This window comes from Bos taurus, chromosome 8, assembly GCF_002263795.3.
Source record: "Bos taurus isolate L1 Dominette 01449 registration number 42190680 breed Hereford chromosome 8, ARS-UCD2.0, whole genome shotgun sequence".
Classification (NCBI taxonomy): Eukaryota; Metazoa; Chordata; class Mammalia; order Artiodactyla; family Bovidae; genus Bos; species Bos taurus.
The window spans coordinates 39,951,112-39,978,454 of record NC_037335.1 but is presented as its reverse complement, the minus strand read 5'-3'; the positions used below and the strand labels follow the sequence as shown (position 1 = coordinate 39,978,454).

Below are 27,343 nucleotides of genomic sequence, written 5' to 3'. Positions count from 1 at the left end.
CTTTGTCCTGATAGTATGAGAACTAAAAGGAAAAAAGAGTCTCCATGTGTTTTTGTCTTCTCTCCCACCCCAGGAAAAAGTCATCCAATTGTCACCCAATCAAAATGGAAATGAATCACAGTATCACCTGCCTTTCTCTTTTTTTTGTTTTTTAAATCAATTCACTTTGAGAGTATATATGCTTTTTCTAATTGAGGTAAAATTCATATAACATAAAAGTTACATTTAAGGTGTACCATTTAGGGGTTTTTAGTATATTCAGTGTGTCGTACAGCCATCACCACTGTCTAATTTCAGAACACTTTCAGTCACACCCCCCAGAAATCTCAGGCCTATTATCAGTCAGTCCCTATCACTCACCCCATCCTTTGGCAGCCACTAATCTGCTTTCTGTCTCTTGCTTATTCTGGACCTTTCATGTGAATGGAGTCATATAGTATGTGGCCTTTTGTGTCTGGATTCTTTCACTGAGCTTAAAGTTTTCAAGGTTCATCCATGCTATGGCATGTATTAGTACTTCACACTTTTTTGTAGCTGAATAATGTTCCAGGGTATGAACACACTACATTTTGTTTATCCAGTATTAATAGATATTGTTTTTTAAATTATTGGCTATTATGATTAATGTTGCTAAGAATGTTTCATGTACAAGTTCTTTTGCAAAGATACGTTTCCAATTCCCTTCTACCTAGGAGAAGAATTGCCTAGGTCAGCTGTAACACTGCTGGGTCATACGGTAACAGTACGTTTAACTTTTTGAGGAACTGTCAAATAGTTTTCCATGGGGGCCGTACCATTTTACATTCATACAATGTGAGAGAGTTCTAGTTTCTTCTCATCTTTACCAACATACGTTATTTTCTGCTTGCTTTTTATAACCATTCTAACAAATGTTTTTCATTGTGGTTTTGATTTATAGTTCCCTAATGAGTAATACTGTTGAATATCTTTTCATGTGCTTATTGTTCAGCTGTATATTTTTCTGTGGAGAAATATCTATTTAAATCTTTTGCCCATTTTTAAAAATTGAGGTTGCCTGTTTATTCTTGAGTTGTAACAGTTCTTTATTTATCCCAGGTGGTAGATCCCTACCAGATACATAATTTGCATATCTGCCTTTCTCTTTTTAAATTTTTATTTTCCTTTTTGTAGCTGTGCTGGGTCTTTGTTGCTGCACACAGGCTTTCTCTAGCTGCGGTTCGCGGGCTCCAGGGTGTAGGCCCCAGTAGTGCTGGCACATGGGCTTAGTTGGCCCGCAGCGTGTGGAAGCTTCCTGGACCAGGGATCGAACCCATGTGCCCTGGTTCAATCCCCTGGCAAGCAGATTCTTAACCACTGGACCACCAGGGAGGTCCCATGTATCACCCTTTCTTGACTTGATTATAAAGCAAAAGTTTTCAAGAACATTTGGGTTTTGTTTTCATATTGTGAAGTTTGGTGGTCTCTACCAGGCCATACCTCATTTTTACCTGTTAGTATTTGGAAGACCACCAGAACTTTCCTGAAAAATGAGGATTGGGATGGGAAGTAAGCATTTTGTTCTCTGTGGGTTTTGCTATTGGGGTCGTGGATTAATCCCCCTCCTGCCTTGAGGAAAGCCGTGGTTGCCATAATGGAAGGTTCCCTGGAGCTGAGGATTCATGTAGGGACAGAAGCTTGAGGGTTTAATGGCATTTTTATCCTTAAAAATGGACATATTGTTTCTGCTTTAGACTCAGATTGTCTTTTGCTCTCAAAAATTCAAGGGCAGATGAGCCCCCATCAGCCATCATTAGGGCTTATTTCTTGTAGTCATGATGAGTTTGCCAGTGTGAGCTGGCTTCACAGGAAGCTTTTCCTCCAGAGTTGAAGAAGGTGGCTAAGTAGACCGGGAGTTGGCAGGAACAGTTTTGTGTGTTCAGGGCCTTTACACGGGAGCAGCTCCACTTGCGTGTGTGTTGTCAGAGCCAGTCCTCACGGTGTTGGGCTTGAGGCCAGCAGCAGGGTCCTTCCACTCTGTCAAGTTGGATTCTGCAGGTTACTACCTGCAGATTTTACCCGTTACTGAAGGTCCCGTGGAGGCTCTTGCCAGGCTCACTTACCTTTTTGTTACTCAAGGCGTGCAATCTGCCTTCTAACAAAATCCCTGGGTGAGTGTACACACACTGAAGTTGAAGAAAAGCAGGTCTTCAGTTCTCAGTCTCCCTGTTGGCCGCCCACCTCACAGGGTTACTCAGTCTCTGTGTCTGAACAGCCTCCTCCTCCATTCCATGGCTCCATTGGTTGGCCTGTGGGATGTTGATGCCAGCTGTACTGGCTGCGGCTTCCTTTCCTTGCTGGGTGAAGAAAGATAAGTAACATTTAGCATTTCCCTGAAGTGCTCTCAGACTTGTAAACATTTCCACAGAAATCCTGAAATAGTTCTCTATCTGTTTACTCTTGAGCCTTCTTCACTCTTCTCCTCCTTCTGCCCTGCCTTCCTGTGTGTTCCCACAGCTCCAGCTCCCACCTGGCATCATTAGTCCTTAGGCCACCTGGACTCCCCCTCTGCTGAGTTGCATCTGTGATTGGCTCTATTTAGACTGCAAGCTTCTTGAGGGAAAGGGTCTTCAGTTCAGTTCAGTTCAGTCGCTCAGTCATGTCCGACTCTTTGCGACCCCATGAATCGCAGCACACCAGGCCTCCCTGTCCATCACCAACTCCCACAGTTCACTCAGACTCACATCCATCAAGTCATTGATGCCATCCAGCCATCTTATCCTCTGTCATCCCCTTCTTCTCCTGCCCCCAATCCCTCCCAACATCAGAGTCTTTTCCAATGAGTCAACTCTTCGCATGAGGTGGCCAAAGTACTGGAGTTTCAGCTTTAGCATCATTCCTTCCAAAGAAATCCCAGGGCTGATCTCCTTCACAATGGACTGGTTGGATCTCCTTGCAGTCCAAGGGACTCTCAAGAGTCTTCTCTAACACCACAGTTCAAAAGCATCAATTCTTCGGCACTCAGTTTTCTTCACAAACTCTCACATCTATACATGACCACTGGAAAAACCATAGGCTTGACTAGGCGGACCTTTGTTGGCATAGTAATGTCTCTGCTTTTCAATATGCTATCTAGGTTGGTGATAACTTTCCTTCCAAGGAGTAAGCGTCTTTTAATTCCATGGCTGCAGTCACCATCTGCAGTGATTTTGGAGCCCAAAAAAATAAAGTCTGACACGGTTTCCACTGTTTCCCCATCTATTTCCCATGAAGTGATGGGACCGGATGCCATGATCTTCGTTTTCTGAATGTTGAGCTTTAAGCCAACTTTTTCACTCTCCTCTTTCACCTTCATCAAGAGGCTTTTTAGTTCCTCTTCACTTTCTGCCATAAGGGTGGTGTCATCTGCATATCTGAGGTTATTGATATATCTCCTGACAATCTTGATTGCAGCTTGTGCTTCTTCCAGCCCAGCGTTTCTCATGATGTACTCTGCATAGAAGTTAAATAAGCAAAGTGACAAAATACAGCCTTGATGTACTCCTTTTCCTATTTGGAACCAGTCTGTTGTTCCATGTCCAGTTCTAACTGTTGCTTCCTGACCTGCATATAGGTTTCTCAAGAGGCAGGTCAGGTGGTCTGGTATTCCCATCTCTTTCAGAATTTTCCACAGTTTCTTGTGATCCACACAGTCAAAGGCTTTGGCATAGTCAATAAAGCAGAAATAGATGTTTTTCTGGAACTCTCTTGCTTTTTCTATGATCCAGCGGATGTTGGCAATTTGGTCTCTGGTTCCTCTGCCCTTTCTAAAACCAGGTTGAACATCTGGAAGTTCACAGTTCACGTATTGCTGAACCGCCCGTGCTAAATGTGCGGGTCGCAGAAAGGGTCTTATACTGTCCATTTGTATATCTTTACTGCCACCACTGGACCTAACATCCTTTGGACAGTAAATATTTGCAGATTTAATTAGGTGATTGAAATCACAATAAAAATTATTTTGGAAGAATCAAGAATTTCAAATGCCTCTTCTGCTGGTGCGACCCAGATCCTGAGACTTTTATTTCAGTGATGTCCAGTGCTATCCAAATGAACAGACATTACATTCAGTGCATTTCATGGGTTCTTTAGGTGTCATTATTTTAACCCTAAAGATTTTTTTTTTCATTTATAAGATAAAAGGAAATATTTCACTACCAAAATAAGCACTGTAGACTAAGGGAATAACTTTGTAAATTTAGTCACACTAAAAATATGTTATGTGATTCTCTCCCCTCAACTCCTGACCTTACCGCGTTGAGCTCTGTGACCATGACTCACCTATGAGAGCCACAACCATTTTGAGGATTTCATGAGAAAACCTAGGAGTGTATAACCTAGAATAATAGTTAACATTTTTCAAATACTTATTATATGAGCTAGGCACTGTTTACTCTGAGCACTTTTTGTATAGTCTCATTTTTAAATCTCCCAATGACTCTGAGATTAATATTTTACTATGCCCACGGTTACAGGTGGGGAAACAGAGGCACAGGCAGCATGATTGGTATTTTGCCTGAAATTCCACAGCTAATAAAATGGTGACTCCAGGATTTGAACAGAGATAGTCTGAGTACAAAGCCTCCCTCCTAAACAGTTGGTTCTGGGTTAGTTTCTTCCCTCAAAATGTCTCATGTGATTTAATATGCCTAATTTCCCCAGTGGCATAGACAGTAAAGAATCTGTCTTCAATATCGGAGTCCTGGGTTCGATCCCTGGGTTGAGAAGATCCCCTGGAGAAGGGAATGGCTACCCACTCCACTATTCTTGCTTAGAGAATTCCATGAACATAGGAGCCTGGTGGGCTACAGCCCATGGGGTCCCAAAGAGTTGGACGTGACTGAGAGACTAACGTGCATTTCATCATGTAAAGGTACCCTGATTGTGCATTACTCTTCTATTTCCCCACTGGCCAGTATGTTGCAGGAATAGTTGGTCTGTAAACGATTTTTGATTAATTGATCCCACAAGATTACATTGGAGTTCTTGGAAGAGCAATAATTGTTTTAGTACCACTATATCAGGTCTTTAGTATAGCAAGAACTTTACTGTATGTGGCGGGACTTTCAACTTTAATCTCCACTCACTCTTTTATCCATCTTAAAATAGACATGTTGGAAAGGGTAAGGAATAAATAATTGGTGGTGCTATAGCATCTAGTAATATGGTAGTTGAGCTAATGTGGATGAATCCTACCATCCCAAACACATAGAAATATAATACCCTTCTCCAAATTAATGTGTAACCCAAACTCGAAAGAAAGAAAGAAAAATTCCCATGTACCAGAAATAAAAGGGAACACAAAGCCTGAAGTGTAAACAAAACCTGATAATAAGGTCTAAAGCCAATTATGGCCCTTAGTGATGGGGGATAGGGGTTCTAATAGCCACATAGAGAAGAGATAAGATCTTGGCCCATACAGGTGAGGAGCTAGTATCATTCCTCTTCATAGAGCCCAAAACCTCAAAATTTGCTCCTTGGAAAGAAGGGGCTTCCCTTGTGGCTCAGCTGGTAAAGAATCTGCCTGCAATGTGGGAGACTTGGATATGATCCCTGGGTTGGGAAGATCCCCTGGAGAAGGGAAAGGCTACCCACTCCAGTGTTCTGGCATGGAGAATTCCACAGAGTGTATAGTCCATGTGGTCGCAAAGAGTTGGACACAACTGAGCGACTTTCACTTCACTTCGCTTGGAAAGAAGACCAGAAAATTTTTACCCTGTGACCCAGGGAAACCTCAAGAAAGCTGCTTCTGCCCATGTCTAAGAGTAAAGAGGAAGAGAGGCACCCATGAGAAAATTAAAACTCAGACATATACTTACCTGGTTGGGTGATTTAAATTACACCAGCACAGAATATAGGAGGACTTGCCTCATGACCTTAAAACTCCTAAACTTCCAGGAGAAACAGGTGTCCTATTATGCATAGGGACAATTTCACAACCATGGAAAGCCAACCCCCTTCCCAAAAGACAAATCTACAATCAAAAATTACAAATCACACAAGGAAATGACACCAGCAAGAGAACACAAAAACTGGACATGATGTAACAGTCTGAAAGAGTATGTTGCTGCTGCTGCTGCTAAGTCGCTTCAGTCGTGTCCAACTCTGTGCGACCCCATAGACGGCAGCCCACCAGGCTCCCCCATCCCTGGGATTCTCCAGGCAAGAACACTGGAGTGTGTTGCCATTTTCTTCTCCAATGCATGAAAGTGAAAAGTGAAGTCGCTCAGTCGTGTCCGACCCTCAGCGACCCCATGGACTGCAGCCTTCCAAGCTCTTCTGTCCATGGGATTTGCCAGGCAAGAGTACTGGAGTGGGGTGTAGTAAATATGTTTAACATGATTAAAAAAGAAAGGTGGAAGAGAAAATAGGAAACAGAAAAATGATGCTGTGAAAAGGATACAGTAACTTTCAGAAATGAAACTTAGAGACAATGGAATTGAAAACTCAGTGGGGGAGTTCCCTGGTGTGCAGGGGTTAATAGTCAGCCGCCTGTTGCTCTGGCTAAGCCATGAGAAAATCACCATGGGAAAAGAATAAAAGCAAAAGATAGCAATACAGCATAACCCAAGTAAAAATACACTGGGTTGATTCGTTGGGGTTGTCATGCCCTGCTAAGCTAAGGAAAAACCTAGTGTGCATCTTGGAATGCTGCCGGGTCAGCACAAGCTCAGAACGCTGCTTGAGCACACACTAGGATGTTTTCCCAAGGCATGTGCAGGTCTATGACCTCCAGCTAGGTGACAGCCCTTGTACAAGAAAATGACAAAGATAGTTTAAAGTAATCAGTAAAATGGGAGACATGACTAGGGACACAGGAGGCGGACTTCAATGTCGCACAATACTTTCTGCTTGCCAAGACGCTAAGTTAGAGTGATGCGGCTCCGAGGAACAGGGCTCTTGATCCAAGAGGTCTTGAGTCCCCTGATCCCGTCTTTAAAACTTTAATTCTGTCTCTAGTTTCTTTTTCCCAAACTGTGCGTCGACTGCTTCAATCGCCACCTGCCGCACTGGGTGCAGCGCTGGTGGCCTAGTGTTTAGGATTCCGGGCTTTCACTGCTGTGTCCTGAGTTCAGTCCATGGCTGGCAACCTGAGATACAGGACCCCCAAACGAACTGCTTGGCCAACTCAGGGGCATATGAAAAATGAAAACAATTTCACTTTACATATATTCGAGTTGATGAGATTTTTTAAGGCTTAAAAGTGAAAGTTTTATAGACGCAGGGGTATCTGTGTTTTGTGTCAGAGTTCATGTAAAGACCTTATATTGTTGAAGCTACTCAGCTCCAAAGGAGAAGATGAGAAAAGGGGGAAGGTGTATTTCAGTGGAAGGATAGGATAGAGAAACGTCCTCCTATCTACTCAGTGTATGCGTGTTGTTGCTGTTGTTTAGTCACTAAGTCCAACTCTTGCGACCCTATGGACTATAGCCTGCCCGTCTCCTCTGTCCATGGGATTTCCCAGGCAAGAATACTGGAATGGGTTGCCATTTTCTTCTCCAGGAGATCTTTCCAAACCAGGGATAGAACCTGCATCTCCTGCCTTGACAGGCATGTTCCTTACCACTGAGCCACCAGGGAGGCTCAGTGTATGCCAAGCCATTTGTTAATAACTTTATTCATCCCATGCTTTTTATTTTCTGGTTATCAACACTCAGTTACCTCCTGAGGGGCTTAATCTAGTGCTTAAAATAGTACATAACATGACAGCATGGCTAGATAACTATTTCAGTGGTAATTAAAAATGTATTTTCCTTTGCCAATAGTTCTTATTTAATCAAGACAGATTCAATCTGTGAACCAGAGAACTATTCTTGGGCTTTGATTAAAAACCACAGAAGATTTTAATTTCTTTTCTGCAAATACCCTAAAACAGGAACAGTGCTGTTTTTATCCATCTGAATCAAATGCAATTCAGTTACTATCCCCAGATTAATTTTTATAACTGTAAAGAACACATGTGCATAAGAACAAAGATTGGGTAGTGCCCCTGTGAAATGAGAAGGGAGAGCATGAAGTCGCTGTCCACTCTGGGTGGTATCTTGCAGCTGACGTTTCAGAGACCACACTGGCTTCCACTTCACTCTTGGCTGGGAGTGGATTTCCACAAATGCCTTTGGTTGTGGACAAATCAGGCTTCACAGCCACTGATTCAGCTGCCAGATCCTGGACTGAGGAGGAAAGGCCCTCCCTCCGCCCCTGCTAGCTATCCAGGCAGTGTATGTTGCCGGAAGAACAGCACGGGCCCTGTGCCTCGTGCCCTCAGCCCCCAGCTGCCCCCTGCCTCTCTGTCCTCACCGTACACTGATGCCTGGCAGCTCTAGCAAAGTGCTCCCATTCTTTGTTGAAAGGGTCGTGGTGAGATTTTGCTTCTTTTTGTTTTTGTTTGTTTAAAATTAAAATTAGTTATTTGCTTCTGCTGGACAGTATTTAATAGGGCAGGATGTTGAGTTATCTGCTAGATTGCAGTACTGAAAAAAAAAAAAAAACGTGCATAAGAACAAAGTTTGGGTAGGACCTGGGAAATGGTGAGGGGAAAGGAGTGGATAGGTTGGTGCAATTAATTATTTATGACCTTTTATTTTGATCTCCAGAATTATTTCATAAACAATGTTTTTTAAATAAACTTTTCAGGAAGACAAAGCATCCCATTACCTCCAAAATAGGGCTACTGGACTGGCAATTGTTTGAGACAACATGGGCGTGAAGCAATGACGTCCTGTGTATCTTTTCTATTTAAAAAAAAAAAAAACCATCATTTTTGTCTGTGCTGGGTCTTTGTTGCTGCACGTGGGCTTTCTCTCGTTACGGTGCATGGGCTGCTCACTGCAGTGGCTTCTCTTGTTGAAGAGCATGGGTTCTAGGGTGTATAGGTTCAGTAGTTGTAGTACATGGGCTTGCTCCGCAGCACGTGGGATCCTCTTGGACAAGGAGTGGAACCTATCACCCCTGCATTGGCAGGCAGATCCTTAACCACTGGATCACCAGAGAAGTCCATATCATCTCTTTTAAGCTTAAGGTTTTAAACTGGAAGAAGAAATTTCTAGCTATGGTCTTGTTTTCCTCCCTAGCTTCTCCCTTCCTTGTTTTACCAATGTATTTCCATTTCATGTAAAAAACATGGCCAGCTCTCCAGGAGCCAATGAGCTGGTTTTATGATCCTATTTTAAAATTGAGGACACTAAGACTCAGAGATGATCACAGCATCTTGGCCCTCTGAAGGCACCTTTGAGGGCAGCCCTTTTGCCCTACCTCCAATCCCACCAGTCGACAACAGGAGAAGTTAAACTTATGACCCAAGTTATGTACTTTGTAGGTGGTGGAACCAGAACTGGATCCTGCTCTCCTAACACCATATACTTCCCAATCATCTTAGTACCTGCTTGGGATCTTCCTGCCTATGTGGGGAAAAGCAGCCCAAGAATGAGTTCCTGGTAATTAAAGGGCTGCGACCATCTAGGTAACAATTGTACCTTTGGGCTTACTTCCTGGACCTGCTGAAGGCCTCTGTATAGATATGCCATTCAGGAAGGTTCTGGAGCTTCATCTTCTCTGGTTCTGGGAGTGGCCCTACCATGTCCATCTGACCTGTGTACCCCTGGTTGGGCACTTAATCCCAGCAGCCTTGGCTATGGACAAACCTCTCCATGTTCCTTCATCCATTCCAAGATTCTGACTCTGGAAAAGGGTAGGGAAGGATGTACACTGTGAAATTCTGGCTTCATCTTGGAACCTGGCAAATCTTTCAGTGATTTTTCTCTTATCCTGCATCTCATTTTTCCAAATGTGTTTGAGACCAAGGTGTAGCACATCCATTCACAAATGTTAACTCCTGGCTGAGGTCATTCACCAGTATATTTTGTTCTTGAGGGTCCTGGGATGACATCTCTGGCCCAGAGAGAATCTCCCAACTGCTTTTCCAAGTCTTGGTTGGTGTTTGTATTCTCCTTTCAGTCAACAAATATTGGAATATAATTTGTGATACTCAACTTCAAGAACAAGCTTGATAGAAAGCTTTCATTACTAAATACAGTAACTTATTCATTGTGCTTGTCACCTTTGATTGCTTTTAAACGACTCCTTATGGAGACTCTTTTATCTCTACCATTAAAAACCCATATCTGGTTAAAGGCTGAAAAATAGGAAGTATATTTCTTTCTAACTGCCTTGCATTCATTTGGGGTGGAGATGATTAGAGGCACAGTTAATTGATGGTAATATAAACCCTAAGATGGGAGCACATGGGTTCTTTTGCTACCCGACAGTGCTTTTGTGGCTGGTTTTTAAGCACAGACACATCTCCTTTATTTTTACATACAGGGCTTTCTTTGACATACAAGCCAAAATTTTACTTGAAGCAACCTGAATACTAAGAGAGAGAGTATCTGGTTTTTCTGTTTGTTTGTTTAAAGCACTGAACATCACAGAGCATCCTTACAGAACAATGTATTTACATTCCGTATAGAACAGCTGAACATAGCTAATTAAGTAGTAAGCACAACATGCTTTTAATATTTGCTTAAAACATTTTGAATCCTTGGTGTTCTTAACCATTCTGGAGTCTCTAACACTTAAGTTTTGAAATCCGTATCAAAAAGGATAAAAAATACAGAGGCTTTTTTGTTTGTTTGCTTTAACTGCAATTTCAAAAATGTTTACATGTATAGGTTTGCTCCAAAAATAATTTAAAATGGCTGATCAGAAATACATTCAATAATGTATGTACAAAATAGAGATTAAGGCAAAGGTGGAATATGTAGGAAAATAAAAGCTAAAGATAAGGTTACTTATCTAATGTAACTTGTAAATGTTTCATATAAGGTTACTTATGGACTTCCCTGGTGGCTCAGATGATAAAGAATCTGCCTGCAATGTGGGAGACCTGGGTTCAATCTCTGGGTTGGGAAGACCCCTGGAGAAGGGCATGGCAACCCACTCTAGTATTATTGCCTGGAGAATCCCCATGGACAGAGGAGCCTGGCGGGCTAGTCCATGGGGTCACAAAGAGTCAGACACGACTAAGCGACCAAGCATAGCACAGCACAGTGGGCATGAGAAGTATACCAGAATTTAAATGAAAACTCTACTACTTACTGATTATAATTCACATCTCTTCATTTGCTCTAGCGTTCTTAACTATACGCAAATAACTCTAAATTTTCACATACTAATTATTTGCACTTGCAAATTAACATATCTAGTTATATCCTTCCTGAAGGTTCCTGCCCTCTAGTCATTTTACTCCCAATTAGCATGTCATCCATCAGAGGTTGATGAAGAGAAAAAAGATGTGTGAGTCATCCCAACCCATTTTCTTTCTTGATTAATAGAAGGTAGTAGGGAGTGGCAGTTGATGGGAATAGGGTGGAGTAGGGCAACTGGATGTTCTTTGGAAGAAGATAAAGAAGAAATAGTTAAAATTTGTGATTTTTAGTTGTCAGAATCATCTCACAAGTGAAAGAGTTCATACTGACATCGTATTAAGGCAAGCTTTCAGACAATGCATACTGTTTCTTAATATTGAACATTTCCCTACTATATTTAAAATAGATAACCAACCCACCATATAGCACAGGAAATTATACTCAATGTTTTGTAATAACCTATAAGGGAAAGTAATCTGAAAAACATGTATAACTGAATCATTTTGCTGTGAAACTAACACATTGTAAATCAACTCTACTTCAATAAAAAGAGAAGAGTATTACTAAAATTTTATTAAAAGAATATGAGAAAATACAAACTGATATGTAAAGTATAAAATATATGAAATATCTATAGATAGACAATAAAAGTGGTGTGTAAAACAATTGTTATATTGGGCTGGCTAAGATTGAACTTTTCTTTTTCCTTCTCATGGTATTCTTTGATGTTTTGTCATGATAATATAATTGCAGGGGAAGAAAGGAGATGAAAAAAGCTTTCACATGAATTTTACTTTTTACAGATTTACTCATTACCTTTTAAAATGCAATTTGTTTTTTAAGTCTAATATTTGCCCACTCAAGGAAGATCGTCAAAATTATTTTTCTTGCCACTAAAAATTGTATTTGGGGGATTTTTTTCATAGAAATGTATACAAAAAAAAAAATCTAATGTTGTTCCTTTCTTCTTCTCAATCACTGTTTTTCTTAGGGATTGTTATAGGAGTCTTGGTTCGAGAATACAGCAAGCTATCTAACCTGGAGAAATTCTACTTTTCCTTTCCTGGAGAAATTCTGATGAGAATGCTGAAACTCGTCATTTTACCATTAATTGTATCCAGCATGATTACAGGTACCTTTAGAAAACTGATGTTCTCTGTGATTAAGGAGCCATCTAATCACCTGAGTTGTTCTTAAGGAAAAAATCAAAATGCATCTAATGTACCATACACACACGTATACCTCCCTTGGAAAGTACATATTTGCTTGAGTGAAATACTTCATTATTCACAAAGTGGCATTGCTTTGCCTGTGGCACTGTCAACCACAGCTCAGATCTTCGTTGGACCAGCTGTAGAATGTCTCGTGAGGAAGGAAAAGAAAAAGGGGTATTTGGTCACTGCCATGTCAGCCAGCGGGCTTCCCTGGTGGCTCACAGGGTAAAGCGTCTGCCTGCAATGCAGGAGACCTGGGTTCTATCCCTGGGTCGGGAAGATCCCCTGGAGAAGGAAATGGCACCCCACTCCAGTATTCTTGCCTGGAGAATCCCATGGACAGAGGAGCCTGGTGGGCTACAGTCCACAGGGTCGCAAAGAGTCGGACATGACTGAGCGACTTCACTTTCACTTTTCTTTCTTTCCTGTCAGCCAGCATCCTCAGGCAAAATGTGGTTATCAGTTTGGATCATGTTTTCTGTGGTTTACTCATTTGTTTCTCAGCTGCAGCCATCATGCCTCAACCCTTTCAGCCTGAAGGGTCCTCTGTTCCCTCTGCCCACTCACTCCCACTCCTCCACAGACCTCAGAACCTACTATATATGTGCCCTGGAAATCTGCCCAGGGACCAGTAGTCACATGTTGTGGGAAAGTTTTAATGATGGGCTGGTACCATATTTCAAAAGCTGGGTGTTTTTAAAACTGAACTCGTGACACACTTGAATTTGGAAATGATTTTTCCCTTATGAATTGTTATGTTGCAGGGTATCTTTATAGAGCACACTCCCTTATGTAGGTAGAGATTAATTGGCTTTATAAAAATGTCATTTGTCTGGGTATGGTTAGCTCCTCTGTGGCTTCCATACTTTCCTGGCTTTTTCTCATTCTGGCAGTAGGTGAAATGCAGCAATTGCTAGCGTTGCCAACTTGAAAATCACAGTTTTATATAACCATGCAATTAGGGTTCTTGACATATCCTCTTCTAGAACATTTTTCTCTACTGCCACTTAGAGATGTAGGACTGATCTCTGTAGAGTACTGGACATTGGCTGGGGAAGGATGGATGGGTGTCAGGGTCTGCTGCTTTCAGCAACTGCATTGCTTCAGCTGTAGATTTAGCCACTGAACTTTTGAAGTGCCAAACTCCAATCAGACCAGAGTCCATTGGAAGCCTAGTTCTTAAGTGGGCTTGGTGTTCTTGGCTTATTATAGACCTAAAGAGAATATAATTATGTTTTGAAATGCCTGGTTTCTTTTAGGGCCTGCAGCCAGAGGGCCAAATCAGCAGACCAGTCATTTGTACCATATAATGATTATTTGTTTAACTTCAAATTATTGGAGGCATTTAAAATTTGGAAGACTTCATGTAAACATCCATATTTCTGGCTTCTTCTGAAAAAAAAAAAATAACATCAGGAAACACTGGGGCCAGTTCCCCACACACCAGAGCTGAGAAATAGCTACTGTGTTTAGTTGGTGCAAATACATGTGAGACGCCACAGTTCTTGTCACTCCCTAGTGCCCGATACCTCATCCACTTTACTCACTCACATTACCTGCCTTCTCCTGTGGAGATGGCTGTTCTAGAAACCCTCAGAATTTTCTCCATATCAAAGAGTTGTAATCTTTTCTTAGGGTCTTTTGAGAACATGATGAAAGCTTTGGACTCTCTCCCAAGAAAAATGTTCAAAGTTGTACATATGTACTGTATTTTGCATGCAGTTGCACAAAGGCTCATAAACTACTTTGTGATTGATACTTACATCTATGGAGGAAGGTATGGAAAGTTGATCCAGATTAGGCAGCAAATCCAAAACCCACGCAGTAAGCCAGATTTCATAAGAAAAGGTAACAATATTGTGTGAATACACTAGTTGGATAATAGTAGATGTTGAAAATATATACTTGGCATTGATAACAAGTAAGATGTTTGCAGTCCGTTTTGAGTGCTAGCTCAGCCTTGCAAATAATCTAGGAAAATAATTTGCATTCCACGTGCATAGCCCAGCTGCTTTTTGAAGGTGTAGCACAGATCTGGAAATTTTTACACTTTTCCCTCACCAAATCCCACAGTTAAACACTATCCATTCTTTTGACATAAAGTGATAAAATGGTAAAAGATTCAAAGGACATGAACAAAGCAGGAATGGGTACAATGATGATAATTTGTGTTTAAAGTTTTCAGATTAAAAGGAAACAATAATAACAGTACTAAGGCAAGGTTATGGGAAAACAGGCTCAATCACTCCTTCAGTTACTGTATAATTGGAACAAATTTTCTGGGGGGAGGTTTGGAACATGTTCTGATCTTTCCACCTCACCTTTCTATTCTGATGAATTTAACATAAATCATCAGAGATAGGTTCAAAGATTTAGGTACAAGGGTATTCATGGTAATATTTGTTTGTATAATGGTGATAAAGTATAAGCAATCTGAATGTATGTTATACCCATAAGTTAGGATTCTATGCACCTATTAAAAACTTTGTTTTGGAAACATATTTAGTGAAGGTGGAAAATATTCCTGTTTAATATAAAGTAGGAGAATAAAATAAATTAGATATTGTATACAATACAAATTTTATTAAAATTTATATATATTTTTAAAAGTTAGGACCAAAATCAAATGGCTAACAATGACTAGATTCAGTTAGTAAGAAAAAATGATCACTGAGTTTTCTTTTATGTTTTCAAGGCAAACACACATTATTTTTGTGTTTTTTTGTTTTGTATTTTCTTTCTTCTTTTTTCCTTCCTTCCTTGCCCTCCCTTTCTTTCCTTCCTTCCTTCTTCCCTTCATTCCTTCCAGAAGAAGTAGGTGGGATGGATTCTGCTCTGTACCCCTCCAGCATTGCCTCTGGTAGTCTCCCTGCCCTTCTGCTCCCCAGCTCTGCCCCCTGCCCCTGAGCCCAGCACCACCTTTACCTGGTGTGTGGTCCTTTCCCCAAAGCCTGCAGTGATCCTCAGCCTCCCAACCCACCACAGAGCCAGGAGGGTGAAGCAGAAGATGGCTGTGGAAAATATACAGGAAGAGCAGCTTTCAAGTTTCGAAAGCCTTTATAAATCCAGCAGATCAAGAGCTTATTTCATACATTTATCAGGACAAAGGAGAATACATGTTGGAAGCAGGGGAGAGCTGAGTGAGTGCCCTAAGGATACATAAATCAGTGGCAGAGAGACAGTAAAACCTGAGACAAATAATCTGTACTTACGCATAATCTTGCCAAATTAACAAAGTAACAAAACCTCTGCTATCAAAGCCTCTGCTGACATAAAACTACTTTATAGCTTTTTTTTTTAAACAGGGAGAATCTCTCTTCATGTGATAAGCCATCACGTTAATCAAGGAAATTTGAATATAAGACTGGTTATTAGGTGGTATCAAGAAATTTCTGAGGGACTTCCCCGGCAGTCCAATGGTTAAGTCTCTGTGCTGCCAATAGAGGGGGCTCCAGTACGATCCCTGGTCTGGGAACTAATCTCACGTGCTGTGTGGTATGGCCAAAAATAAATAAATAAATGAAAGCTTTTAATTTAACAGAGAGCTTGTTATTCATAATACAAATAAATTTTTAAAAAAAAAGAAATTGTTGATAGTGCTGATAGTGGCATTTAAGGATATACGAAACTGATCTTTTTTTTAAAGTGTATAGGATTATGTAGGGATGGAAATGACATAATGTCTGGAATTTGCTTTAACACACAGAGAAGGCACAATGGACATCATCTCAAGGCATCTTTAGAGGCAGATCGTTTAGGCACTAGCAGAATCCTACCCTTAATTTATATCCTGAAGGATACACCCATGCCACACGCAGAATATCTGCACTTAGACCCCATAAGCATTAAGGTCTGTAAGCTGTATTTGTATCCCACCGCCAGCGAAATGGCAGGGGAAATGGCTTGTGAACATGCCTGAGAAGTGTGGCTCTGGAAATCCTGGCCCAGGTCTTATTCAGCCAGTGAGTTTAAATTTAGGTCACATTTTCTTTAATACCCAGCATAGGAATGAAATGACTTCTTGCCTCCTGTTCCAAGAGTTTCCCAAACATCCCCACAGGAAGCTGTCTTACTCCCCTGATGCAGGAGCTGGAACGACAACAATCTGATCTCACCTTCAGGGGCAGAGGTTTTTCCGTTTGGGGTTTAACTAAGGCTTAGAGATAAACAGCATTTATTAAGGCTTAAATACAAATGGTATTTATCAGAATATATGTGTGAATAGGTTTCCCTACAAGCAAGAATCTGGAAGGCTTTTTGTAAAGGGCCAGATAAGTGAATATTCAAGACTTTTTGAGCCATATGGTCCCTGTCCAACTCTCCAACTGGGTATCACAGAAAGGCAGCAATAGACAATATGTCAGTGATTGGGCCTGGGTGCACTGCCGATAAGACATTTATTTACAAAAAAATAAAGAATAGGAGGCAAGCTGGCAGCCGAACTCTGGCAAAATAAAAGATAAAACTAGATTCTAACTCTCAAGATACAGTAATTGAGCTGGAATATGAGTGACGAACCAATATCCAGAGAAAATGCTACTCATACCAAGCGGTGAGTGTAAATGTCCAGAAGAGACACTGAAGAATGGAGGATGGAGCAGAGAAAGTGACATCTCAAGGTATTTGGAGGCCCCCCTATTTTTAAATTCAGATTTCGCAGGTGACATCCTTGTGCTATTTAGGGTGGGGAGGGCATTTTTTTTAAATACTTATTCATTTACTCATAAGTGGCTGTGTCCTGGGAAGCCATCCACAGCTCCAGTAGAAAGAATCATTCCATGTGCCTTCCTGAAACAGGTTCAGTTTAATTCAGCAAACACTGGTTAACCGTGTGAAAACAAGCTAATCCTGTGAGGGACTGATGTTTCCTCCAGCCACCTGGTCATGGACCTCAGGTCTTCTGCTGGTCCATGAGTCCCTTGTTGGCAAGAAGGTATAAGAGGTGAAGATGCACATATCATTTGGCTGTACAGCTTGTTATTAGGTAGCTAAGAGCATCCACTATCTACTTCAGCTATGGGGGAAAAGTATGCTTGCTTTTCTTGAAACATTGGTTTTTGTTTGTTTGTTTGTTTTTTAATATAGTTCAGTCTCTACGAAAACTGCCAATTCAAGATGATTACAAATTTAAAACTTCCTGCTGGAGCTTAAAATCATACAGGTTGAGAATGAACATCTTACCTCATTTGTACCATCTAGAACCACTGCATTCTGCCTGCATTCCAAGAAACACCTCCTTCATTCTTTCCCAACCTTGTTTGGGAACCAAGAAGATAAGATGGCCTAAACAACTTTGCACACACAAATTAAACATTTCCCTAAGACCAGAAATTTTTGTTGCATTAGAACACAGTTATTGAAGCCAGAAGACTTACATATTTTTTTTATTTTATTTTTAAACTTTACATAATTGTATTAGTTTTGCCAAATATCAAAATGAATCCATCACAGGTATACATGTGTTTCGCATCCTGAACCCTCCTCCCTCCTCCCTCCCCATACCATCCCTCTGGGTCGTCCCAGTGCACTAGCCCCAAGCATCCAGTATCGTGCATCGAACCTGGACTGGCATCTCATTTCATACATGATATTTTATATGTTTCAATGCCATTCTCCCAAATCTTCCCACCCTCTCCCTCTCCCACAGAGTCCATAAGACTGTTCTATACATCAGTGTCTCTTTTGCTGTCTCGTACACAGGGTTATTGTTATCATCTTTCTAAATTCCATATATATGCGTTAGTATACTGTATTGGTGTTTTTCCTTCTGGCTTACTTCACTCTGTATAATAGGCTCCAGTTTCATCCACCTCAGGTTTTCTACAGTGCCTTTTCTCCAAAGAAGGAAGGGATACATTGTGTACATAAGGAATGGAATTCCCATAATGAATGTGCCACTTGTTGCCACAGTAACAGAGAGAAAAATGACAGAGATAAATATTCCCTGCTTCAGCCTCTGACATAGTGAAGCCCAGAGAATTCACCATGAATGAGCTTTCCTTCTTCCTAAACCAGTACTAGACTGGTTCACAGCTCTGTTCAACTGAGTTAACATGGTTTTGTTTCTTTAAAAAAAAAGAAAAGAGTGAACCTCATATAGTTTAGTCACTTTTCCACAATTGCCTCTCTTTGTCAACCTAATATAAAAGCAAGTACTTTCGCCATTTCTTTGGAACTTAATTCTTTATGATGGCTTCCATGTCACATAAGACTTGTATTAAATAAATGTGTATATTTTTCTCCTGTTAAGAAAAAATGAGAAATCATGCAGGGATTCTAAGGAATCTCGTAAGTTGAATACATGGATCTGGAAGACACTCGTTCATTCATTCATATCTTCAATGTCCCAGGCTGTATGCCTGGCACACAAGACACAAAGAGATGTCCAGTTCTTCAAGAAAAGGAGACTACATTTGCAATGCTCTGTGATAAGTCTTTCTGGGAATGAGGACGCAGGAAGGGACATTGGGTGGAGTTTTGAAGAAGAGAGAGGAATCAGATGAAGTGGCAGGAATTCTAGGCAGAAGAAAATAGGAGAAGGCACAGAATCTTGGGAAGACAGTGAGACTTTTACTGGAAGGCTGCAAACCTGGGGAGGAAGCAAGGGAATGGAAGGTGAGGGCATGGCTTCATGGGGTTTGTGCACCTTCCTGGGGATTCTGGACATAAGCTTGTAGGCACGGGGAAACAGGTTAGAGCAGTGACTCCCACCTGTGCCATTCTCTCCAAGGAATGCCCTGAACAAGCTTTCAGTGGGGAAGTATTGTTTAAAAGAAAGTTCAGTAACACTCAAAGATGGCAAGGCAGAATTTATTCCAGATTGTCACAGTAGGTAGAGGGACCACTGCAATGGGACTTTGCAGTGGTGGAAAGAGAGTGGGTTCAGGTCCAAATGAATGCAACATGAGCCAATGGGAAGTGATGGCCAATGACCTGGGTAGCAGGATCAGTGGATGGAAAATTACTGTGAAGAAACGTCAAAGGTAAGGGGGATTCTGGCTAAATTGACCTAACAGGATTTTTGGTAAAGACAGCCCAGGGTAATCAGATACCACCTCTGCACCATGACATAGTATTATCATTATCTGTAATATGTCATGGTGCATGGAAAGTGCTATTTTCTGTTTTCTCTGGGAAAGTAATGAACTTATTTTTAATCCTCATAGCAATCCAGTGAAAATAAGTAGGAGCTTACTTCTATCTTTAGAAATGAGGAAACAGAAAGTTGGAGAGAGATTAAGCCAGTTTACCAAGATCACACAGATCATAAGGGCAGCACCTAGGACTGCCCTCCAGCACCCAGGGGTGATGGATAATGAGGAGCCTGATTAGATATGGAGAGTGATCAGATATTGGGGGTTCGGGGCTCTGATCAAACTGACTTAGCAGCGTTCTTGCTAAAACTAGATTTTACTAGTTAGGCCTAGGAGAAAAAATTTTAATTTACTCTTTTGTCTGATACTATCAGAAGTTTCTAGACAGTCCCTACATTGGCATCAGAACCTGCAGGGCCAATATTAGAATCAAGCCAAACCAGGTAAGTTCGCACAGTGCGTTCACTCTGGAAACGAAAACAATAGGAAAAGGCTTGTTCTGCCTCACGTGTTAAGTTCCCCAGCAAACAAGCAGCTTCAACCCAGAGACCCGAGCTACCAATTTTTTGAGATAAGAAGAAGCAAAGAGAGAGCGCAATAATAACTAGGTTGTGGTAGAAAGCTAGAAAAGTCTCCCTGAGCTGTTCGCTATCCCAATGTCAAAGCACAGGCTTTGAAGAGAGTAGCTGAGCGCCTCAGATCCTCTGAGGTTTAATGTTCATTGAACAAGAAGCCTCCTATAAAAGCTCATTGGGTCTTATGAAAAATTGGTTCCAAATACAAATAGCACTGTCCTTTATGATATTAAAAAATATATATATTAAAACAGCTCTTGGGTTGCTGAAGAAACAGGAGACTCTCCCGCTGCTCCTTGACAGATGTTTTGAACATCAAATGTGGACCTGCTGACAAAGGCTGCGAGAGCCTTTAGTTCATTTTGCTGGGAACCAGTTTAATTTTATTAACTTCACAGAATAGTCTGGGAGGTGACAGAACCTATTGAAAGGGACTTCTTTGTAATTAATGTCTCTTAAGAAAAACTGATGACATAGGGGAAGCATGCACAGAAACACATTTTGCAGGCTGTCCTCTGCCTTTTCTTCTTCCCTTTTAAACATCCCAGGAGCGTTAATCCAGGCTGCCCTGGATCAACAGAGTGAGAGCATAGCCTGCCCTCAGCCTTGTTTTTTCTGGGGAAGTAATGACCTTGTTTTTTTTTTTTTTTAAATCCTCGTAGCAATCCAGTGAAAATACGTAGGAACTTACCTCTTTAGAGATGAGGGAACAGGAAGTTGAAGGGAGATTAAGCCAGTTTTCCAAGATCACACAGATCATAAGGGCAGCACCTGGGACTGACACAGAGTCCCGAGCTCCATTCTGGAACCTTCTGCTGCCTGAGGACCAGAGCCTGGGAAGAGTTGCCTGGAGCCCGGTAGCTGTATGTAGATGATTTGGTTATTCTTTCAATCAACACATGTTTATGGAGTTCCCCCCATGTGCAGGCACTGGGTGAACACTGGTGGCTTGGCAGATATCTGGGTCTCCTGCCCTCGGGGTGCTTACAGTCTAATGAGAAAGACAGACATTAAATAAGGAGCGCATTAGTAATAACTCTGAAACGTCGTGTGAATAGGATGCCGAGTGAGGAGAGCCTGATTCAGCCTGGAGACTCAGGGAAGGCCTCTGAGGAAAAGACTTAAAAGCAGTCAAAAGAAGGGGAGAGTGAGACAGTCCAGCAGAGGGAAGAGCCTAGGCAATGGCCTTGTTGTTGGAGGGAGCTCGGTCGGCTCTAGAAGAGGGCTGGTGGACCTGGCTGCAGGGCAGGCAGTGCCCTTCCCTCGGGGCCTTGTTAGCCTGGGTAAGGATTTCCTGTGTGAAATGGCCCGACTGATGTTTTAAAAAGATCTCCTTAGTGGCCATGTAATTATGGAAGGCGTGCAGGGCAAAAGAGTTAACACTTGCAAAGTGCCTTCCGTGTGCTCAGTGACACACTTCATTATTGATCATTTCATTCAGCAGTAACGGAGGCTATTGACTGAGTAAAATTTTAAATTCTGCTTACTGTCCTAGGCGCGCTCTAGATATTGTTTCTAACCCTCAGAACAGCTGTTGTGCAAGATGCCATGGTTCTCTTTGCTCCTCATAGTTACCCTTTAGGAGGCAGAGACATTTTAGATCTCCATTTTATAGATGGGGAAACAGTCTGGGAGGAGAAAGCTGGGATTTGAGCCTAGGGTGTCCCACCAAAGTCTGTGCTTGTCTCTCTCTATGCCAGTGGCCTCTGCTGGTGACAGAGACAGGACTCATCTGGATAAGAGGATGCCTCAGTGCAACAATGAGTTGCTTGGATGATGTGTCCATTCACAATTGTGAAACATCATCAAATGCCAGACCAAAAAAAAAAACCTTCCAATAACAGTTAATTCTGACAACTTAATGGCAAGGTGGAGAGAGATTGTCACGAAATTTTGTTCTCTAGTGGGTGGTAGCTTAATCAGAGAGTTCTCAGAGGAGACTTTTACCCTCGGGTGTTTATTTTTAAAACATGCTATTGTTTAGCCCACGGCAACTTCTTCCTTTGCAGTGTTTTTATTAAAAAAAATTCTAATAGATTGTTACTGCTTTGGTCAGGAGCCAGCACCCCAGCTCATCCAAGCCTCCTCCAGAAGTGAAAAAACAAGTGTGGTTCCTTAAAGAGCTAGCAGGTGCCCCTGAGTTCCTGGGACTGCTTTGGAGTGTATCTGTCTCTAGGCCACAGCCCAGCCTCAAAACTATCCCTGGATTTAAAGGACAATCCTGGACCCAGTGGTAACTGGACTTGTTAAAGAAAAGAAATTCAATGATACTTGTCAGTTTGGGAAGGCAGACTTTGCCTAGGACCATATAGACAGTTGTAGGGACCACTGCAATGGGATTCTGCAGTGAAGGGGAGAGATTGGGCTCAACTCGGAATAGACCATGAACAAGTGGGAATTTATAGTCGCGAATTAGGTGGGAGTCGGTGGATAGACAAGGGATTCTGGCTAAACCGACCCAACAAGATTCATGTTGAAGACAGGCCACAGTAAATCAGAAATCATCTGGGAGATGGTGGAGGATAAGGAACCTTGATCTTATATCAAGGGTAAGAGGTTCTTGCTAAAATTATTTTGCAAAGAAGTACACAGATGGGCCTAAGAGAAGACTTGGAAGCCTGACTAAAATGTGGCCAAGGAAAGAATCTTTGTCAGAATCCTGCTCATCTTTTTCTGCTCAGTTCAGATGCTCACTGTAGCAAGTTGCTCCTGGTCACCTCAGCCTGGTGACAACTCTGGCTCCTCTGAAAGCCCATGGTACCTGTTCTCTGCACCAGTGCTTCACAGAGCATCCAGGTTTTAAAGTGGGTGGGAAAGATCCGGTTTTTTTAATTTCCAATCCACATGGATTAATAATTTTTGTAAACTATAATATAAATGAATTACTAGAAAAAGATATTTTTAAAAAAAACAGACAAAGCGCTAGCCCTGTTTTTTGTTATTACACTCAACAGATAAAATTACTGTTTAGTTGTTACACACGTCTTTAAACGCCCTTTGATCTCTATGCAGATCCTGCCACACCAGCTTTGTGGTGTAGTAGTGGACAGTCCTTTCTCATTTGTAAATTCCTTAAGGGCAGGTGTCAGTGCCCAGAAGAATTGAGTTGTAAGAGTGGGCTGTGAGGAAAGGTGGTCCTCTAGACCTCATCAGGCATAAGGTGTGGCCAGAAAGCAAGGAATCCAGGAGGGTCTTTAGAGTGAAACCCCAGGATAAAGCACAATGATGTTTCACTTGGTTGGGGTTAAGGTAGGCCCACCATCTGACCTCCCCATAGTGAATGAGGGGGACATGTGGCTAGGTGTGACTAAGGAATTGCTTTTAAATTTTGTTTAATTTCAATTTAAATAGCCACATGTGGCTAATGGCTACCATACTGGACATCGACACAATTGCTAGGCCTTACCAGAGTGTCCAGCATTTCATGCGTGCTCAACAATGTTGAATGAACAGACTCAAGCTTAACTCCATTACAATAAACGAGGTAAACAATGAAGATAAACCAGATAAGCCATCATCTCCTGGTGTGCTTTTCCTTCCCCATGCTGACCATAGCGCTCTGAAGACTAAGGCTTATTCTTTTCTCTCATTTTAAAAGGTGTTTTAACGTCTAAAATTATTTTTAATTGTGGTCAGATATGTATAACATAAAATTTACCATTAAGCACATTCACACTTGTTGCATAACCATCACCACCACCACCACGCATCTCCAGAACTCTCTTCATCTTGCCAGCTGAAACTCTGTGTCCATTAAATAGCTCCCCCTTCTCCTTTGTCAAGGGGGTCATATTCGTAACCACCGTGTTATACTAACTCCATGCATGTGCTACAGAATTCTAGTCCAGCACTAGCCAGGAGCTGTGATGATGGAAGTGTTCTCTCTGTACGTTGTCCATTGCAGTAGCCACAAGCTGCATGTCACAGGTGAGCACTTGACATGTGGCTGGTGTGACAGGAACTGATGGAGAGGAGCTGTCTTCAGAGTCCAAGGTCTGGATTAAGTTACTATTCAGAGAACAACATCCACTGAGCTAGACCACACACTCTCAACTGGAGCAATGTGGCCTTAAGGCAGCAGAAGCAAGTTTTTGGGGGTGGGCGGCAAGCTTAGTCTTCTCATGTAAAGAGCATATGCTATGCGCTAAGTCACTTCAGTCGTGTCCGACTCTTTGCGACCCCATGTAATGGAGCCCACCAGGCTCCTCTGTCCATGGGATTCTCCAGGCAAGAATACAGCAGTGGGTTGCCATTTCCTTCTCCAATGTAAAGAGCTGTAAAGAGCTGTATATATATATACACACACACACACATTTAGTATATGAACAGATGTACAGTTTGTGCTATTAAAATTTCATGGGGTGGCAATGAGCAAAAAAATATCTAAAACACTCTGGGAGGGGCAAGTCGGTTGGAGCACATAATAATGAGAAAAAAAAAAGAGAAACACGAAAATGCTAAATGTGTTCTCACATGGAGGTCTGTTATGAGTGAAAAGCGTTCTTGTTTGCCACTCTGGGAACCATACCAAACTGCCCTGTGTGAGTGGTTTTTAGGGAGATTAACCTGCCAAATTCCTAAATCTCTCACACAGGAGATCTTTGAGATGGGCTCACTTTGTAAGGAGCCATAAGAAGTGCAGTGGGCTTCCAGGTGGCACAGTGGTAAAGAACCCGCCTGCCAGTGCAGGAGGTGCAAGAGATGCGGGTTCGATCCCTGGGTCGGGAAGATCACCTGGAGAGAGAAATGACAACCCACTCCAGTATTCTTGCCTGGAAAATTCCATGGACAGAGAAGCCTGGCAGCCTGCAGTCCATGAGATCACAGAGTCAGACATGACTGAGCACACATACACACATAAGAAGTGTAGCTTTTTCTGTCACATGGAAACATTTAGTACAAAATTCACAAAGCACCTTAATGCACTGAGGATCCAGAAAAGAATAAGCCTCAGTCTTCAGAGCGCTATGGTCAGCATGGGGAAGGAAAAGCACACCAGGAGATGATGGCTTATCTGGTTTATCTTCATCGTTTACCTGGTTTATTGTAATGGAGTTAAGCTTGAATCTGTTCATTCAACATTGTTGAGCACACATGAAATGCTGGACACTCTGGTGAGGCTTGGAGATTGTGTCGATGTCCAGTATGGTAGCCATTAGCCACATGTGGCTGTTTAAGTTGAGATTAAACAAAATTTGAAAGCAGTAGTCACAGTAGCCACATGTCAACTGCTTCCTAGCCCTCGGTAGCTGGTGACTACTGCAGTGGACAGCACAGAGAACATTTCTAATACCACAGGAAGGTCTACTGGGCAGCAGTGGTCTAGAATTTAGTAGCACATGGACAGACCCAGTGTGACATACATAGTGGTTAAGATCTGGCCTTTGGGGGTCAAACCAGCTCCACTGCTCGGCAGCTGTAGGACCCCGGTGTGTTACTTAGCCTTTCTGAGCCACAGTTTTCTCTGTAAAATGGGAGTAATCATGCCGACCTGGTGGGGTTATAGTGAACATCAAAGGAGATGATACAACCCTCAGTCATTGCTCAATACACAGTATCCATTGTCATTTTCATTATAATAATCATCATTATCATTGTTATTACTGGCAACTGGGTGGCTAGACTATCCATCCAGACATTTTATATTCATGTTCAGTTCAGTAATGTTCCTGTTGTAGAGGTTTTCAAATATTGGAATGTCTCCCTGCATATGTTCCCTCCCTTTATGGCAGCCACACCCCACCCCATCCTCAACATCCTCGAGATGTTGAGAGTCTGGATTTCGGTGCCGCCTTTGCCCTCAATCAGTGGTGGCTAGAAAGGTAGAGGGGTAGCTCTAGAGATGTGGAGAAGTATGACTGTTAATTTGAATGCATTTCTGATATATCCAGGAGATCTGTAGGACCTCAGTAGATTTGAGAAATGGTGAACAAAGTTCTTCTTGAAAGTAACTGCAAGAGAGTTACTGTACTGGCAACAGCCAGGAGCTGACTACTTTGGGGGCTGTATTTAAAGTATTTCCACCAAGAATCTCATTATTATGAAGCCTTTTATTGCCATCTGGGACCTGGAATAAAAGCAGAGGCACCAGCCCGTGGCCAAATCATTAAGACAAATTAAGACACATTAACATATGCTGGAAACAATTCCTCACATAGATTTAATTTGTTTCACTGCTGGAAGAAAATCCTGAGAGGGCAGGAGACACACACCCGAGGACAGTTCGGCAGCCACCCTGCGGATCTGTCACTTGTCAGCACCTTAGGGACTGGGGGATGCTTAAATTGGATGTCGAGCAAAGGACAATATATCTGAAAATACATCTTCCATTAGGTCATGGAGCAGGTGCTTGTACAGGTTACTTAAATACCTAGATTGGTAGTTTTCTTTTTTTTTTTTAACTACCATTATTATCATGAATAATCATTATAATTGTTTATCAAAATAATGTATAGAGCTCAAAAATAGAATAGGAACATTTTATAATCAAATAATATACTTAGCAAGCTTATATATTTGCATCGTTTGCTCTTTTTTTAAGAGACTGAAACTAAATATGAGCTAGTTCATTGGTTTCTGAGTTGTAGTGTATTATGGGAATAATATTCACCAGAATATTAACAATAGCTGATGACACGAAGTGATTTTTGTTTTCATCTTTATATTTTTTCCTTTAGATAATTGTAATGAACATATATATTGCTTGATAATCACACATAAAAGTTATCTTTTTAGTTGACTCTGAGATTCCTGACAGGAAAGGCAGAAAGGGAAATGATCATGAGTTATTCGATTTTTATTATGTGATGAAAGAACCTTCTCAGTTCTTTAAGGTAAACTTTTCCCTAATACCGAATCCCAAAAGAATGTCGAGCCAAAGGGGGATTCCTTTTACTTGTCTCATGGCCACCCCTCTCACGAGCCAGAGACACAGCACTCACTAAGAGCCGAGGTGGTGGGGATTGAGCCAGAGGGGATCTTGCCCCCTACTAGCCTTCACCCCACTCCAGTACTCTTGCCTGGAAAATCCCATGGATGGAGGAGCCTGGTGGGCTGCAGTCCATGAGGTTGCTACGAGTCGGACCTGACTGAGCAACTTCACTTTCACTTTTCACTTTGATGCTTTGGAGGAGGAAATGGCAACCCACTCCAGTGTTCTTGCCTGGAGAGTCCCAGGGACAGGGGAGCCTGGTGGGCTGCCATCTCGGGTCGCACAGAGTCGGACACGACTGAGGCGACTTAGCAGCAGCAGCAGCAGCAGCCTTCAGTCTCTTCATTCTGCGTTTGGAATACGGAAATGGTTCTTTCGCCCAATGCAT

General features: G+C 41.9%; 2 protein-coding genes across 3 annotated transcripts in view; one reads left to right on the top strand and one right to left on the bottom strand.

Annotated features, from left to right (window-relative positions):
• The window catches only part of SLC1A1 (solute carrier family 1 member 1), a 75,212-nt gene that overhangs the window by 24,588 nt on the left and 23,281 nt on the right, over nt 1–27,343 (top strand). The window contains exon 2 of the mRNA NM_174599.3: nt 12,133–12,273. Coding sequence (NP_777024.2) covers nt 12,133–12,273 — 141 coding nt within the window. The remainder of the gene's footprint in view (nt 1–12,132; nt 12,274–27,343) is intronic.
• SPATA6L (spermatogenesis associated 6 like) overlaps nt 17,999–27,343 on the bottom strand; it is a 118,691-nt gene continuing 109,346 nt past the window's right edge. Inside the window, exon 14 of one of the 2 annotated variants that reach the window (XM_059889224.1) lies at nt 17,999–21,015. The gene's annotated coding sequence lies outside the window, so the exon portion shown is untranslated. The remainder of the gene's footprint in view (nt 21,016–27,343) is intronic. The other variant, XR_808267.4, reaches the window with a different exon arrangement.